Below are 17,819 nucleotides of genomic sequence, written 5' to 3' on the forward strand. Positions count from 1 at the left end.
TCTCTCTTGTCTCAGAGACCTATTCCTACTCTGCTATTGCATATTTGAGCCTCCACAATACCTAAAATGAGGAAATGAGGTCTTCATTTATATAAAGTGCTCAGCCCAACTTTTTGCACTCAACGACAAAGGTTTCCTTTATGGAGGATTTTCTTATCAATTCAGGCCCTTGTTCTCGTGCTTAGCATTTTACCTTTCCTTTATGGGAGGGTTTTCTTGACTGTTCAACCTCATGCATTGGTGTTCCATCTTTCCTTGCAAAAAGGGTTCACTCATGTGGCTCAACTTCAATTTGTTGTGCTCAACTAGGAAGTCAAAATATGATATCCTATCTTTTCTACTTCCATGACTCAACACCAATGATTGTGGCTCAACTACATACTTGATATTTTCTTTTATATTCACTACAAAATAACCAAATATCATTAAAATTCATAAAACTTCAATTCATAATACCTTATTCAGTATCATAAGTCAAAAAGGATTGTTTTCCCCTTAAATTTTTGTTTTGAATTCCAGATTGAATTTGATTACATTAAAGATATGATTCTCTTTGTTCTTAGCTTAGGCCTCCAATTCTTATCAAAGATTAACATCTTTGTGGCGAATTATCACTTGACTTATCAATCTGCTAGATTGTGGCGTCCTCCATCTCTGTGTTATTCTGCATTCTTCTCTGATTTATTTGTGTCGTGCCTCTTGAGGATTCAAATTCAAAAACGATCATACTCTTTCCTATATAAGATTGTATCAGAGCTGGAAAGGGGCTAGTATGAGAATTATATAGAAAATATTTTATGTAATTTGAATATTATGACATTTATATTTTGGAACTGGCAATGTTGTCGTTTTAAATTTTGAACTTTGGCGCAAACAATAAAAGTTTAAATTTCTCGTGTTTTGGGAAAAATATTTAATAAATTGTTGATTTATTTCTATGTATTATTTTGTTTTATTTAAATTTGTAATATCCGATCAGGATGTTACATTTTCTTCTTCCTCCATTGGCACACTTATGTTTTTCCTTCAGCTCTACCAAAGCTCCTTTTTGTTCCTCCACCTTTACCGGAATCCCCACTCACCACCTTCTTCTTCCTTCGGTATCATCTTCCTCCAACCTCCACCTTCTTTCCAAAAAAGACATTCTAAATTGTGCGATTGAGAATAATTTTTTGTTTTGAATTCTAGATACACAAAATTTATATTTTAAATTGTACATTTTGAAATACAAAATTATATAATTTGTATTTCGAATTAAACAATCTGAGATACAATCAATAACGTATGAAATATATATTTTGTATTTTTGATTGTACATTATGAAACATCTTTGAGAACTTGCATTCTGAAACTAAAAATGAAAATTCTAAACTAGAAAGTAAATGTGAAATTTTTGGTATATGAAAATGCAAGATGAAATTATGGAAGTGCATGAATAAGCATCCCAAAGTTATGTTTTATGGGCCAAGGTGGATGTTTGTTAGATTGGTCCCAAAAACAAATGTTTAAAATGCATCTACTCTTCTAAACTTTTCATATCGTTTGACCAAAAACTTATGTCGTCAAATAGTCCACACTATGAAAAACGTATGTCTTGAATCACGGAATTTTGTTGAAGAGAATCACAACGTTGTTTACAAAATATATATATATATATATATATATATATATATATATATATATATATATATATATATATATTATAGTCAATGTGATATACATGAGAGATTAATCAACATGGAACTTTCTCTGAAGTAGAACCTGTTTTATTTTAAGGATACACCAAAGAAGGTACAACAATTAAATTAGACTAATGATGCAAAGGTGATCCAAGCCACGAAATAAAGATTAACTACGACACAAAAAAAAAATTTACAATTTTCTAGGATTTGAATCAGTTTGTTTGAATTTAAGTGAACTTGAAATTTGAATTTGATTTATTTAATTAAAGTATCCAAATATGTTGATAATTAACTTTGTTGAAATATTTTTCAATCTTTAGTTATTGCCATTTATTTGATTTTGTAATTGAAGTAACCATCTGTTAATAATTTATTGGGTTAAAATATTTTTTTATCTGGATTGATTTTCACTTTACAATATTTTTATGAATAAGAACCAAATATTTTTATTTTCTAATTTATTAAATAAAATTTTAATATCTAAAAAGTAATAATAAAAATATCAATAAAATTAAAGAAAAAAAGTAAAAAATAATAATAATGTCAATTATCAATTTATATAAATTCATAATATGAAAATGGATGAGTATATATTTATAATTGGAGAGGCCATAAAATATAAAAGTTAGAGGATTCGGTAAGAATAGTTTTCTTAAAAAAAAAAATTATTCTGTTATTTTTTAGGTTCTGCATTTACTGCTATAATCCATTTAGAGTAAGATTTGTAAGCAAAGTTTATTTATAATTATTATTACCGTTTATTGTTCTTAATTGGAGAAATCTTATTGAAACATGCAAAATATTACGATTATTTTATTGATTAGATTATTCTAGAGGGATTTGTTGAAGTCTCATCCAAACGCGATAATGCTTCATATCATAACCTCTTGAGAGTCCAACTTTGCATATCTTAACCATGCTTTTCATGTGTACTTTTTGTTTTTATTCTAATTATTTTAGTAAAAATTTTGCATTCAGATGGGAAAAACAACCACACAACCAAAAATACAGATAATGCACTATATTAATTTTCCTAACTTGCAAGAATCTATGAAAATCAACAACAATAAAATTACAACAATAATCATAATCAAAGAACACACCACTTTTAGTGTAGAAAATTCCCAACGTAAAAACCACGGGCCATCTAAACCAAAAAAATCGCTCCACAATAATCAAAAGAGTGTACAAGTGAGCCTTAAAAAACTGCACAAACAAGTGTTAACATACAACCAAACAACAAAGCATCAAATCTTGTTAATCGAAGAACAAAGTGAGAAAAATTCCTAAAATAGAACTACTGTGCAGGACCAATATCTCAAACCTGAGATCTCCGATTGATGATCCGAAGTCATAATGAAGAATCATGTTCCGCGAACATTGTGTCAAAGTTTCAACCCGATCCACAGTTAACGAACCCACAATTGTCAATTTACCGAGACTGCACAGTGTGAAAAATCTACAGAATTTTCTCCCCTCTATTTTCTTCATGACTGTGTTTTTTGTCACTCAATGCTCTCACACTCTATTGACTTGGAAGCTCTCTCAGTGACCTTAAGTGAGTCAAATGGATCTGACTAAATATATGGGTTTTTAGCATAGTTGGGAGCCCAAACACATATATTCAAATAGAAGTTTACCAAGACAATTACTTGACTTTGATTAAGACGAAAAAATTTTCTCTTATCTTTATTTATGAGGACCTACAATTGTGCATGCACTTTGTCTTTTGGTTCTCCATTTTTGTCCACTAATGGGAGGTCTTGTGATGGTTCAAATAAGATCTTATTCACTCATTAAACAAATCTATGTGATTTGGCTCCAAGTGAGAAGAATATGAATTACATTTTTGTTTTACTTTAAGTTATATATAGGTAAATATTGAATTTGATTCTAAAATTTGTTAATTTTTTAGTTGTATTACCTAAATTATGTAATATAATTTTAATTTAAATTATAAACGTTAAAATTCATTATAACTATTTACAATATAAATTTATTAAAAAGATTTGAATATTCAAAATAAATTTTACATTTATCGAATCCTCTTATCATTTGATTTTTTCGGTCAATATTATTACTTTTATATTTCCATCTCTAACTTCCACTTAGTTTCTTAACTCATTGGTCAACTTACTCCATCTCCTAGAAGCATGTTCATTGATGAGTTACAGAAGAAAAACGAAAGTAAAAGTCATATCATATTATTTAAAAAAAAATCAAATAATAAAATAATTATTTAGAATTGAAAAATATTTCAAGCATTCAATAAATAACAAAATTTATTATAATTTAATTAGAAATATCAAATTTATGAGATACTTAAAATTAAAAATTAATTTGACAGATATTTAAATCAATAGTTTAATGAATTACCATATCATTTACCATAAAATGAACTTCGAAATAAATGATTCACTGTATTAATATTTTAAAAAATTAGAAATTAAATATTTGATTAAATGAAAATCGCGTGTTAATACATTTGAGGTTTTCTATTTCAAGCATAAATAAGTTGACCTTTGAAATTAATAGTTTACTTGCAGAGAGTCCACTCCACATTGGTGAATAGAGATGTGAAAAGGACAACGTTTTGATGAAGATATGGAATGAAGTTGCAGGAAGGGGCAAAAAGTGTACGAGTCAACACTGCTCTCTCATAGAGATTCCACATGCAATGCACACACACACACATTTTCTGTATCTTTCCACAGATAGGGACCCTCTTCCACCAATCCTATCATAATTATTGTGGAAAAACCGCGTCTTTGGACTTTGAAAAAGGCTAAGAAGAATTTTGAAAGGATGTTTGGAATGGGCACTGATATATATATATATGCATTCCAACCAAATGCCGATTGCATTACAAGAAATAGATATTTGAATATGAATGAATCAATTATGAGAAAGTGTGTTTGCAGTTTGGTGCTTATGGCCTTCTGTATGATGCCTGAGCTAGCATCTGTGTTTGGTGCCACCATCTCTCCTTCTTCCATCAATCAGGAACGACAGGCTTTGCTCAACACCGGTTGGTGGAATGATTACCGTAATATCTCTGACCATTGTGATTGGGAGGGTATCTCTTGCAATGAAGCTGGAACTGTTACTGCTATTGAAAGTTGGCACATGAAGACTCCTTCATCAAAAGAATTGCTTTGGATAGATAAGTTGAACTTCACTGCCTTCCCCAATTTAGTCTCTCTGTATCTAACTGGAATGGGTCTTAGAGGAACCATCCCCACAGCAATAGGCTCACTTACTAACCTTAGCAATCTCTTCTTGTATAACAATCATCTCCATGGTAACTTCTTCTAATTCTCTTCATTGCATTATCCCTTACAAATTCTGTCAATGGTGAATCTAACTATCTCTTTCCTCCTCTCATCCAACTGCAGGTTCAATACCACCGCAACTTGGCAACTTGACACAATTGCAAGTTTTATCTCTCTATAATAATTCTCTAGTGGGTTCAATCCCATCTACACTGGGTAATTTGAAGAGTTTGTACGGTCTCTATCTTGATTCAAACGATCTTGAAGGTAGCATTCCAACAGAAATCGGGAATTTGACAAAATTAAGTGAATTATCTCTCTTCAATAATTTACTCACAGGTTCAATTCCTCCTAATTTGGGTCAACTAGAAAGCTTGACAAACTTCTTTCTTCAAGCCAACCAAATTATCGGTGTTATACCAGTAGAATTTGGAAATTTGAAAAGTTTACAAACATTATATCTCTCAAATAATTCTCTCAGTGGTTCAATCCCTCCTACTTTGGGTCGTTTGGGGAATTTGAAACATCTCTTCCTTGATTCTAACCAAATAGAAGGTCACATTCCAGAAGAATTAGGAAATTTGTCCAAATTGGAAGTTTTGCAACTTTCTCATAATAAGATTTCAGGAATATTACCTCCAAAACTTTTGCAAATGGACAAAATGTCCTCTTTATATCTCTCGTCAAATCAGTTATGTGGTTCAATACCATTAAAAACCATGAAATGTCCCTATCATACAGGAGTTGATTTGAGCCATAACTTATTTAATGGGACAATAACCTCTGAAATTGGTTGTATAAATGACCTCAGTCTGAGTCACAATTTTCTTGTTGGTGAGATTCCATTTCTTTTTAGAAGAAGCTTCATACTTAGTCGATTGGATCTTAGTTATAATAATTTTTCGGGCAAAATACACAAGGAACTTGCTAGTCTATCATACATAAACCTTGCATACAATTCCTTTGACTTCTCACAAGACCTTGACTCAAAATCAAACCTACCAGATTACTGCTATTTCCAGGAAGACTCATTAATCAATGATCACCACATGCCCAATTTCACATACTGCCACTTGCTCCACCAAACAAATCCTCAAACTAGGAAAAGTAAGCCTATGATCATGTTAATTGTTCTTCCTATCATTTTCTTCATTCTTTTATTACTCCTTTCAATATTATATTTCTCAAGATGTAAGCCTAAGAAAAAGTGTGAAGGAATAGAAACAAAGAATGGAGACTTGTTTTCTATATGGAACTATGATGGTAAAATTGCATTTGAGGATATCATTGAAGCAACCGAAGACTTTGACCTCAAGTACTGTATCGGGACAGGCGCATATGGCAGTGTTTATAGAGCACAACTACCCAGTGGAAATATTGTTGCATTAAAAAAGCTCCACCGTGTGGAATCTCAAAATCCATCATTTGACAAAAGTTTTAGGAATGAGGTGAAGATGTTAACAGAAATCCGTCATAAAAATATCGTAAAGCTTCATGGCTTTTGCCTCCACAACCGGTGCATGTTTCTGGTATATCAATACATGGAAAGAGGTAGTCTATTTTATATTTTGAATAATGAGGTGGAAGCTAAGGAGCTGAATTGGAGTAAGAGGGTAAATGTCATTAAAGGGATGGCACAAGCTTTATCCTACATGCATCATGATTGCAGCCCACCAATTGTTCATCGAGATGTAACAAGTAGTAATGTTCTATTAAACTCACAATTAGAGGCTTGTGTCTCAGACTTTGGCACAGCTAGACTCCTTGATCCTGATTCTTCAAATCAAACCTTGGTAGTTGGGACTTATGGCTACATTGCCCCAGGTGAATGTCATTTTCTATTACAAAAACCGCAATATTTTTTATAAATGGCGTAATAATATATTTTGATAAGTTGAGTTAACTTTGTTTATTTCTTTGTCAATAACAGAGCTTGCTTATACATTAAGAGTGACAGAAAAATGTGATGTTTTTAGTTTTGGGGTGGTGACTATGGAAACATTAATGGGAAAACATCCTAGAGAGCTAATATCAGCTTCATCAAACCCAACTACTCAAAATATGTTGGTGAAAGATCTCTTGGATTCACGTCTTCCTCTTCCTCTTCGGAAAGATGCTCAAGATATATATCTTGTGATAAATGTAGCATTATCATGTTTGTGCTTCAAACCAAACTTGAGGCCATCAATGCAGCAAGTGACTGAGAAACTCTCTAGTTTCAAATTCCCATTAAATTTGCCTTTCCATGAAATTTTCATCCATCAAGTGATGAGTCAAGACATATTTCATCTTTCATCCAATTTTCAAGAATGAACTCTAGTGAGCCAAAGTTAAGGGAAGTAACAATGTTTTGCATATTTAGACAAGTAAGAGTTTATCCTTCATTAAATGCAAACAATTTAGGTCATTTTGTTTTTCTAGTTTACATGAACAACTTCTTTGTCATTTTGGTTTACCTTTATTCATTTATAGTGTGACTAATCATGTCATCATTTACCTTTCTCGTAATAAGATTTCAGGTTTAATACATCCAATACTATTGCAATGGCCACAATATCCTCTTCTAAAAGCTCCATGACTTTTTCCTCCAGAATTGGTGCATGTGCTTTTGGTCTATCAATACATGGAAAGAGATAGTTTATTTTATATTTTAATCCATCAATTGATGAGTTTGTACATAGGTTACCTTTGATCCAAGTGTCTAGAATGAACTCTAGTGAGTAGAAGTTAACGAATGTGATAACACTTTGCATATCAAGAACGAGTAAGAAATTTTCCTTGCTTGAATGCAACAAATGCATTTTTGTATTTTTGAGTTTACAAACCAACAACCCTTAATATCTTTGAATTTTATTTTTATTAAAACTATTTACTACCAGTAATATGTAGCTTGATAATTTGATAAAGGAAACATAATATTATCAAATATTCAATACTAGAAATATAGTAGTTTCTTCGATATCAAATACTTTGAAATAAATTATAATTTTTTACATTTTAAATTATAATACCAAATAAAATTTCATGGGAACCAATACATTTATTAAATTTGCAAACATTAATGAAACCTAGTTGATAAAATTTAAAAATATAAAAGGAAAACAAATATTGAAATTAAAATATATTTTAAATCTTTGTTTACTTCAATCTTTTAAATTCTAATGAATCTTTTTTTTATACACTAATCAAAGTTATAATACATTACTTGATCAAAATGATACAAAGAACAAATAATAATCATAATAATAAAATTTTTGTGAATATGTAATCAATTATGTTAAGCTCATATAATCAATTAACTTCAAAAGCCAAAGCTAGTTTTTACTTGGCTAACAAATAATCGATTATTTGAAGCCATTATGTTGATCAAAATATATGTGCTCTTGCTATCCCATTTAATCAATTATCGTAAAATTTAGTCAATTATTATAATAAAATAATATTTGCACATGTTCCATACATAATTGATTATTCTAAATAATAATTAATTATGCTAAGAAAGTTTTAAAATTAAACTTTCACAATTAATCAAATATACTTTAAAATAAATAATTATATTGCTTCAAAATGATTTATGGGTTACTTAAAAAATATAATAATTTATTAATACTAATAATAATTTACTATTTCAGTCCGTAACTCTAAATCTCTTCAAAAAAATAAACTCCTCAAGTACGCCCAAGTAATACACTTTTAATAGTTTTCGAAAACGAAATTTGCAACCCACTGAAGAGAGTTTCTAGGAGTATTATTCACTACAAAGTATTGAAAAGGATTTCCTCAATATCAATCAAAGAGTTTGATCATGCTATATAAATGTTTTGTTCTCTATTTCTTTATTAGTAAAATATTTGTTACTTTCGCTTATATCTTTTCATTTTTTTACTTCATTGAATTGTTATATGTCAGTACATGATGTACTTGCACCGCTACAAATTCTCATATTATATAGGAATTTTCTTGCAAATTTGTTAAAAAAATTTGCAAGAAAAGACTTTTTCCTACTATTTTTTCTAAGAATTTTAATTGGTAGGTAATTCCTTCGTGAGTAATTATTTCCTACAAAATTATAAAATTTGCAAGTATTTCTTACAAAATTTGTTGCGGAAAGTGTTTCATACAAAATATTTTGCAAAAAAATTGGCAGCAATTTCCTGCAAAATTTTTTTCATAACAAAATTTATAAGTATTTCCTACAAAAAAATTCAAAACAAAATTGGCAGGAAATATGAGTTTTTTTAGTAGTATTGTAAGAAAATGAGTGCTTTCATTACTTGTATCGAAAGAAGGGTTCTGTAATTCTTATTTTAGTCACATACATAGCTACTCTTCTAATCTTCATTAGATATACATAAAAAGTTCAAAGATTACATTGTTTTATTGTTCATCTCATAATACTATAATTTTGATGTCGGAACCTCGATATTATTGCGATGGTTATATCACTAGTGCAAATTTTAAATATGAAATTGCCTTATATGCTTCGTTTATAGCGAAACCAAAGCACATAAGGAGACGATGACATTTTTGAAATATTTTTGAACTTATATATCTTGGTTGCACAAATATCCGAAGTAGTAAAGAGTTTTCTGCCTCGGTTGCTTGAGATCCGAAGCTTATAATCCTTTCTGCTTTAGTTTTCGAGACCTGAAGCCAAAAAGTTGCGCAGTATTTCAAATTTGCCCATGTTAGCTTCACTATTGGCCTCAGTTATTAATTAACCCGAGGCAAAAGCTCTTTTTGGCACCGGTTATTAATAGAACCGAGGCCATATAGCTTATATAAGGCGCAAATTGGCGAATTACAGATTCAGGCTCGCGTTTCTGTTCTCTTCTCCAAATCTCTCAGCTACACTTCTGCCACTCCCAACTCCTCATTGCGTCGTCATTCTGCTGTCGTCGCTGGCACCGTTTGATGCCCTCCACCGTCGTAGTGCCCTCCTGCCACTGTAGCCACCATTGCGTTGCCCATTATAGCTACTAGTGAGTTTGAAAAATGTGTTTTTGTGTTATGGATTTCATTTTCGTTGCCATTGATTTTGTCCATTGTCACGTCTCCATTGTTTTGCTTCTTTTTCTTGTGTGAAGTGTTGATGGTGTTTTACATTTTTGTGGTTGAGTTCTGATGGAGGTTGTTGCCATGGTTTGTTTTGGGTTTTCTGCAATGCAGGTGCGTGAGCAAAGTGGTTGCGTGGGTCACGTTTTGGTGCAAGTTGCGTCGTCATTGGATTATGCAAGTTGTGTCGTGATTGGAATGTTTACTTTCAAGCAGATCTGGTAGTGGTGGATTGTTCTTCTTCTCCGGCGAGGCTGTGGCACGTGCATGGGGAAGTTGCGACGTTGATTACTGTAGGGACATATGGCTTCGATTGTGTGTAGAACTGAGGCAGAATGGGGAGTTTCTGCCTCGATTGGGACCCGAGGCCAAAAGCAGTAACTTTTTTGTCTCGTTCTAATATTCCTCGGTTCTAAAACTAGGGCAAAATTGCAAAAATAACTAAGGTCAAAAGCCTTTACCACACTGGTGTATGATACTCAGTTATTCTAATATTTATGTAATTATAATTTCTTCTGTTAAGAGTTGATATTGATAACAGAAAATATGTTTCCCTGATACTGAATTATTGATAATGTATTGTTGTTGATCAATGAAACAAGTGGTTGATAAACTCTCCAGTTTCAAAGTGGCATTAACTTTGCCTTTTTGTGAAGTTTTGATTCATTAATTGACTAGTCGAGATATATGTTATCTTTCACGTCAATGTTATATATGTATATATAGAACCATAAATATCTTTAATGTAAAATATATAAACCCATCAACATGAATATCTTCAATGGCGGAGCTTTCTTGGGACAGGGTGCCCCCCTCCTAAAACACACACACACATTTTCTAATTTTTTTTGTATTATATAATATATCTATATATATATATATTATTTATTTTTTAATTTTTAAATGATATGCAACATATATTGGGAAATGATCAAAGTTAAATCAGGTTTTTTCTATTTATTTTATAAGGCATAAAATTTAATGTTCATAAATAATAAAATATAGAATTAAATGTAATGAAGAATAAAAATATTTATTAAGATATTTCTTATTTTTTTTCTCATTGTATTTTTAAGTTTTCCACAAATTATACTAATCTCACATTCTCACATGTTTTCTTTTCTTTTTGTTTTGAAAAATAAAATAGTTAAATACAAACTTATTATTTTTGCTTTCATTTTTCATTTGTTTACTTATATTCGTGAAGAAAAAAAAAAAGATAACTCTTGTATCACTTAATACTGAAATTTTTTTTTTAATAGTTAACATTATTTTTTATCACATGAGCCTTATATTAATTTTTGTTATGATTATGAGGAAAAAAAGATTGTACTATTTGTTTATTCATAACCATCATTTAATTTAGACTTGATTGTCATTGATTTTTTCTTTTAATAACTCTTAATTTTTTATTTTTTAATTAAATTATGATAAATTATTTTTTAATCTTAAACTTAAAAAAGGAATATGTATATTGATGAAGAATAAAAAAATAGATTTATTTTTTTAAAAGTGATAAAAATAAAGCTATGTGTGACGGTGAAAATTGTACTAATTCAATATCTTATCTTTACGGATCCTGAATCATGATACAAATAATAATATTGTTCAATTAGAGGAACATGTTTTATATTAATTCTTTGATACATGTTTATATTTACATCGGTAAATAAAAGTTAAAAATTTTGGTATACATGTGATTTTTTCAGATATAGTTATACTAAATTATTTATTCATTTTTATTTTGATAATGACAATAATTAAATATACAAATTTTAAATTTTGAATATATTATTTTGACTCCCAAAATTATTAGTCAAGATTTGCCACTAAATAGCTTATTCACCTTTCTAATTTACCTTTAATTGTTTATAGTCTCATTAATCTTTTGATACAAGTGAAAAAAAATGTAGACATCTATTCAGGAGATCTCTCCCAAAACAAAATCGTAAATATGAAATCATTCACACCATAAATATAAGGATGACCTTTATATTTATTATAAATTAAAGTAGATCAACTTATAAATTATTATAGAGATGATGAAATTTTTTATTCATTTTGATTAAATTTTAAATTGAAAATAATATTAAATATGAAATTAATATTAAATTAGAAATAAGAATGTATGAAATACCAAAACCTTATCAATGTAAATAATAAAAAATTGCTGTAGGCAGCGGTTTAATTTATATAAATGGGTTAAACTAAATTCAAAATTAAATAGATAAAAAACAGAAAACATTGCATGAATATATAACACCATTCATAAGTTTTTAAAATACAAAACATGTATAAGATAGATCAAATATAAAATCCATTCAAAGACTAACTAAAATGCTAACAAATAAAACTGAAGTATACTTAAAATGAAATTGAATCCCAAATTTGCAAATTGTTTGAATTTGATTAAAATTTGATGAAAATGATGACCTATTTGAATACATCAGATAAATGAAGACCAAATTGATCAAACACAACAAGATTAGGGACCAAATGTGTATTTAAGCATAATATTATTAATTCAATAGTAATATATACATTTTAATTTTTACACTTACATACATACATATATATTAAATGTTGTAGTTATTACTTTTGAACTAATATTAAATTCTGTTACGATTTTATAGTATTTAATAATTTATTTAACACCGTATATTTAATGTCAATACTATAAGTATTATAAGAATGGTATGCTATATGACTTGCGGATAAAAAGAAACATGAAAATACAGAAAAGAAGTTGCATAGATATATGTTGAAGATGGAACAGAAGAAAGGTTTGAGTCTTGTAGTGTTTATTATGAAATTAATGTGGTGGCAACAAGACTCGCTGCAACTAAAAAGCCTCCTCACATATGCAATGGCTATGACTCCATAATTAAGCCTTGTGAGCAAGATTTGACGACTGCAGCATCCACTTTCATTCCAAGTAGTAATTATTGGTTGTATCTAAATTGCTCACCATTATGATTAACAATTTATAATCACTAAAATTAATCATTAGTGAGACATTTTCTTATAATTCTTATAATGATAATACATGTTATTGTACAATAATCCATGAATCATTCATGTATGTAAAATAATAAACAAAATCATGATATGTAAGCCAACATTAGTTCACCGAGATTGACCAATTCAAGCTATATTTTTAACTGTTTTGGAAGTGTTATGGCCTTTTTAAGTGCTTTATTTTCCTAGACAAATATTTTGAATAGTCTGTGAATGGTCTCAACCCAATTTCCTCTGACCAATTCAACAGAATACACAAGTAAGACAATAACAAATCGATAAATTTAACGTAACTTCGTTTAACAAAATTTATGAGCATCATGGATTGTAGCCATACCTCGTGACGTGATATTTAACCAAAATCCACACTAAAAGATATGAAGCATTTTGATGAAGTCATGGAATGCCCAAAGTCTATATCAGTCAACACTTAACTTTCTCATAGAGATTCCACATGCAATGCACACCACACACGTATTCTGTATCTTTCCACAAATATGGATCCCCTTCAAACAATCCTATATCATAATTTTTCTGGAAAAACCGCGTCTTTGAACTTCCATTTTTTCACTGAAATGGTTGAGAAGAATTTTGAAAGAATGTTTCTATTGAGAAGAGTTATGGCCTTGTATATGATGGCTGAGCTATCATCTGTGATTGGCAGCATGTCTCCTTCTTCCATCAATCAAGAACGACAAGCATTGCTCCACAGTGGTTGGTGGAATGATTACCAAAATATCTCATCAGACCATTGTCATTGGCCGGGTATCTTTTGCAATGAAGCTGGAAGTGTTACTTACATTTACAGTGGGTCCATGAAGATTCCTTCATCAAAAGAATTGCTTTGGATTGTGAACTTAAATATCACTGCCTTCCCCAATTTAGTGAATTTGGATCTAAGTGGAATGGGTCTTAGAGGAAGCATCCCCACAGAAATAGGCTCACTTACAAACCTTACCTCTCTTGTCCTGTCCAACAATCGTCTCCAAGGTAAGTTGTTGCAATTCTGTTCATCGCATTATCCCTTACAAATTCTATCAGGTTCAATCCCATCTACAGTCAATCATTTAATGAATTTAGAGTTAAATATATTTTTGATCCCTTAAGTTTAAGTGAATTTTGGAATTAGTCTTTTTTCGAAACTTTATATCAATTTAGTCATTTATCTTTCAAAATACGTGGATTTAGTCATTCTTACCAAATTATGTTAAGATTATTTGACATTTAAAACGCATTTTATGATAATAGTTGGATTAAAATTGAAGCGAAGATGTGTCAATCAATTCAAACAATTCAAATACTATTATGAAATGCACTTGACCATCAGATAAACTTAACAAAATTTGGTTAAAAAAACTAAATTCATGCATTTTTAAAAATGAAGGACTAAATTGGCATTTTTAAAAATGAAAGACTAAATTAGTCAAAATTTTTGAAAAGGAACTAATTCCAAATTTCACTTGAGGAACCAAAAACATACTTAACCCAAAAATTTAAACACTCTCTATCTCGAATCAAAGAGTCAATGGGAGAATACAATTATCTCTTTCTTGCTCTCATCTATCTGCAGGTTCAATCCCTCCTACTTTAGGTCGATTGGAGAAATTGGTACATCTCTATCTTCATTCTAATCAAATAGAAGGCCACATACCCGAAGAATTAGGAAATTTGTCCAGATTGGAACTTTTGCAACTATCTCATAATAAGATTTCGGGTTTATTACCTCCAAAACTTTTGGAAATGGACCAAATGTCTTCTTTAAATCTCTCGTCAAATCAATTATGTGGTTCAATCCCATTAAAAACCATGAGATGTCCCTTTGCTTCAATAGTTGATTTGAGCCATAACTTGTTTAATGGAAACATAACCTCTCAAATTGGTTGTGTACATGACCTTAATCTTAGTCACAATTTTCTTGATGGTGAGATTCCATTTCTTTTTACATGGAGCTCCGAACTTAGTCGATTGGATCTCAGTTATAATAATCTCTCAGGTAAAGTACATAAGGAACTTGCTAGTCTATCATACATAAACCTTTCGTACAATTCCTTTGATTTCTCACAAAATCTTAACTCAGTATCAGAGGTACCAAACTACTGTTTTTTTCATGAAGATTCATTAATCAATGATCACCGCATGCCCAATTTCACATACTGCCACTTGCTCAACCAAACAAATGCTCAAACTAGGAAAAGTAAGCTTGTAATCATGTTAATTGTCCTTCCTATCATTTTCTTCAATCTTTTACTACTCCTTTCAATATTATATTTCTCAAGATGTAAGCCTAAGAAAAAGTGTGAAGGAATAGCAACAAAGAATGGAGACTTGTTTTCTATATGGAACTATGATGGTAAAATTGCATTTGAGGATATCATTGAAGCAACTGAAGACTTTGACCTCAAGTACTGTATTGGGACTGGCGCATATGGCAGTGTTTATAGAGCACAACTACCCAGTGGAAATATTGTTGCGTTAAAAAAGCTCCACCGTGTGGAATCTCAAAACCCATCATTTGACAAAAGTTTTCGGAATGAGGTGAAGATGTTAACAGAAATCCGTCATAAAAATATCGTAAAGCTTCATGGCTTTTGCCTCCACAACCGGTGCATGTTTCTGGTATATCAATACATGGAAAGAGGTAGTCTATTTTATATTTTGAATAATGAGGTGGAAGCTAAGGAGCTGAATTGGAGTAAGAGGGTAAATGTGATTAAAGGGATGGCACAAGCTTTATCCTACATGCATCATGATTGTACCACACCAATTGTTCATCGAGACGTAACAAGTAGTAATGTTCTATTAAACTCACAATTAGAGGCTTGTGTCTCAGACTTTGGCACAGCTAGACTCCTTGATCCTGATTCTTCAAATCAAACCTTGGTAGTTGGCACCTATGGCTACATTGCTCCAGGTTAATATTACTAGAACTACAATATTTTTATCAATCTCTAAAATTGATGTAATAATATATTTTTATAAGTTAACTTTTTTTTTTTTTTACTTTTCTTATCCATAACAGAGCTTGCTTATACATTGAGTGTGACAGAAAAGTGTGATGTTTATAGTTTTGGAGTGGTGGCTTTGGAAATGTTAATGGGAAAACATCCAAGAGAGTTAATCTCATCTTTATCCAACCCAACTACTCAAAATATGTTGGTGAGCGATCTTTTGGATTCACGTCTTCCTCTCCCTCTTCAAAAAGATGCTCCAGATATAGATCTTGTGGTAAATATAGCACTATCATGTTTATGCTCCAAGCCAAACTTGAGGCCATCAATGCAACAAGTTGCTGAGAAACTCTCTAGTTTCAAATTACAAATGCCCTTCCATGAAGTTTCTATCCATCAAGTGATCGGTCAAGACATATTTTAACTTTCATCTATGTCTCAAGAATGACATCTAGTGTGACAAAAAGTTAAGGGAATTAACAATGCTTTGCATATTTAAACTAGTAAGAAATTAATGATGTTTGCTACGTTTTTTTTATCAATAACGAATCGTAGAACATAAATGGCATTCATCATAAGTTGGTAGCATACTTTTTAAATATTAAAAATTAATTATGATTATGGTTTAATGTTATGATTATGTGTGGTCTTTAATCTTTAGTTTCGGGTAGCAATTATGATTAATTGAATTTTGATTTAGATTGCAAATAAAGTTATTTGTTAAATTTCAATATTTATTACTTTAAATGAATATTATAATTTATTAGTTTAATTATGTTTTGAGTAGATAAATTTGGAAACTTTCACTAGAGTCCCTATTAAACTTCTGTATTTTTGTGGTTTACTTGAGATCTCAAAATTTTAAAATTTTTTAATTAAGTCCATGTATTTAGATGATTTCGTTAATTATATGACATGACAGTCCTTTTTAGAAAAGAACAAAGGATGCCTAGGGAAGACTTGTTCATCAAGCAACAATAGGATAAAAAATGGGAAGAAGAAAGGATAATAGAAAAGGAGGCACAAGCTTGAAAATATATGCTCATAAATTAGCTTTTTTACCCATTTATAACAAACCTACGGTGATCAAAGTCATGTCTATAGTCTTATTGTTTGTCTAAGCAATACTCCTTTGTTTTTCTTTGATCATTGCATCTTTAATTTAATTGTTTGATGATTTGTGCAGGTGGGTATTTGACCCTGAAGGTAGACCTCCAAAATTTTTGATAATAAGATATTGGCCTCTTCTAGGATCCAAATCTCATTTTAGTAGAATTTCTATGTTTATGTTTGTGTGTAGGATCTTCTACAATTTGGGTCGAATTCTCTTCAAACATGGGAGAATGATAAGGAATCATCAAGTAATACGAATTTGAGAACAATTTCTCTTTAAGAAGGAAAGTATAATAGAAGATTATCTCTTGAACTTCGAGTTGTACAAATTTGAGAACAAATTATCTTCAAGAAGGAGAGTATGATATAAGACTATCTTTTGAACATATATAAGAAGAACTTGACAAAAAAATATTTATAATTCAAAAAATCTATGACAAGGTCAAAGATACAAACACATTTCCTTAAAGCTTATAATGTTCCACGAAAAAGAAAACTTAAAGAACATGAAAATCATGAACACAATTGAAGAATAGTCATTAGGAAAATTAGTTTATGTTTCTATGTTTTTGGGTTTTGAGCTTTCTTCTAGAAATTAGTTTATGTTTTTACGTTTTTGGACCTTGTTGGGCTTTCTTTTAGAAATTAGTTTATGATTTTGGGTTTGGGCTTTCTATTAGGGTTTATAGGTTTTCATAAAATTATATGTCTATATATAGAGGTACAAAAAA

General features: G+C 30.3%; 2 protein-coding genes across 2 annotated transcripts; both read left to right on the forward strand.

Moving 5' to 3' along the window:
* The first annotated feature begins 4,555 nt into the window (after positions 1 to 4,555).
* On the forward strand, positions 4,556 to 7,646 carry LOC114166569 (MDIS1-interacting receptor like kinase 2-like). Its single transcript, XM_028051318.1, has 3 exons — positions 4,556 to 4,983; positions 5,078 to 6,778; positions 6,885 to 7,646. Exons 1-3 carry the CDS (start codon positions 4,569 to 4,571, stop codon positions 7,265 to 7,267), a joined length of 2,499 nt encoding a protein of 832 aa, XP_027907119.1. The 5' UTR covers positions 4,556 to 4,568; the 3' UTR covers positions 7,268 to 7,646.
* Positions 7,647 to 13,662: 6,016 nt separating this feature from the next.
* Positions 13,663 to 16,473, forward strand: LOC114165533 (MDIS1-interacting receptor like kinase 2-like). Its single transcript, XM_028050133.1, has 3 exons — positions 13,663 to 14,017; positions 14,598 to 15,938; positions 16,047 to 16,473. The coding sequence occupies exons 1-3, from the start codon at positions 13,663 to 13,665 to the stop codon at positions 16,397 to 16,399; spliced, it is 2,049 nt and encodes a 682-aa protein (XP_027905934.1). The 3' UTR covers positions 16,400 to 16,473.
* Positions 16,474 to 17,819: the final 1,346 nt, after the last annotated feature.

Source organism: Vigna unguiculata, chromosome 10 (assembly GCF_004118075.2).
Source record: "Vigna unguiculata cultivar IT97K-499-35 chromosome 10, ASM411807v1, whole genome shotgun sequence".
NCBI classification, from domain to species: Eukaryota; Viridiplantae; Streptophyta; class Magnoliopsida; order Fabales; family Fabaceae; genus Vigna; species Vigna unguiculata.

Excerpts from the sequence above, each read along its gene's own strand:
- LOC114166569 (XM_028051318.1), top strand. The coding sequence starts at position 4,569 with ATGAATGAATCAATTATGAGAAAGTGTGTTTGCAGTTTGGTGCTTATG. Across the intron at positions 4,984-5,077 it reads GTATAACAATCATCTCCATG|GTTCAATACCACCGCAACTT; the intron begins GTAACTTCTTCT and ends ATCCAACTGCAG. Across the intron at positions 6,779-6,884 it reads TTATGGCTACATTGCCCCAG|AGCTTGCTTATACATTAAGA; the intron begins GTGAATGTCATT and ends TGTCAATAACAG.
- LOC114165533 (XM_028050133.1), top strand. The coding sequence starts at position 13,663 with ATGGCTGAGCTATCATCTGTGATTGGCAGCATGTCTCCTTCTTCCATC. Across the intron at positions 14,018-14,597 it reads GTCCAACAATCGTCTCCAAG|GTTCAATCCCTCCTACTTTA; the intron begins GTAAGTTGTTGC and ends ATCTATCTGCAG. Across the intron at positions 15,939-16,046 it reads CTATGGCTACATTGCTCCAG|AGCTTGCTTATACATTGAGT; the intron begins GTTAATATTACT and ends TATCCATAACAG.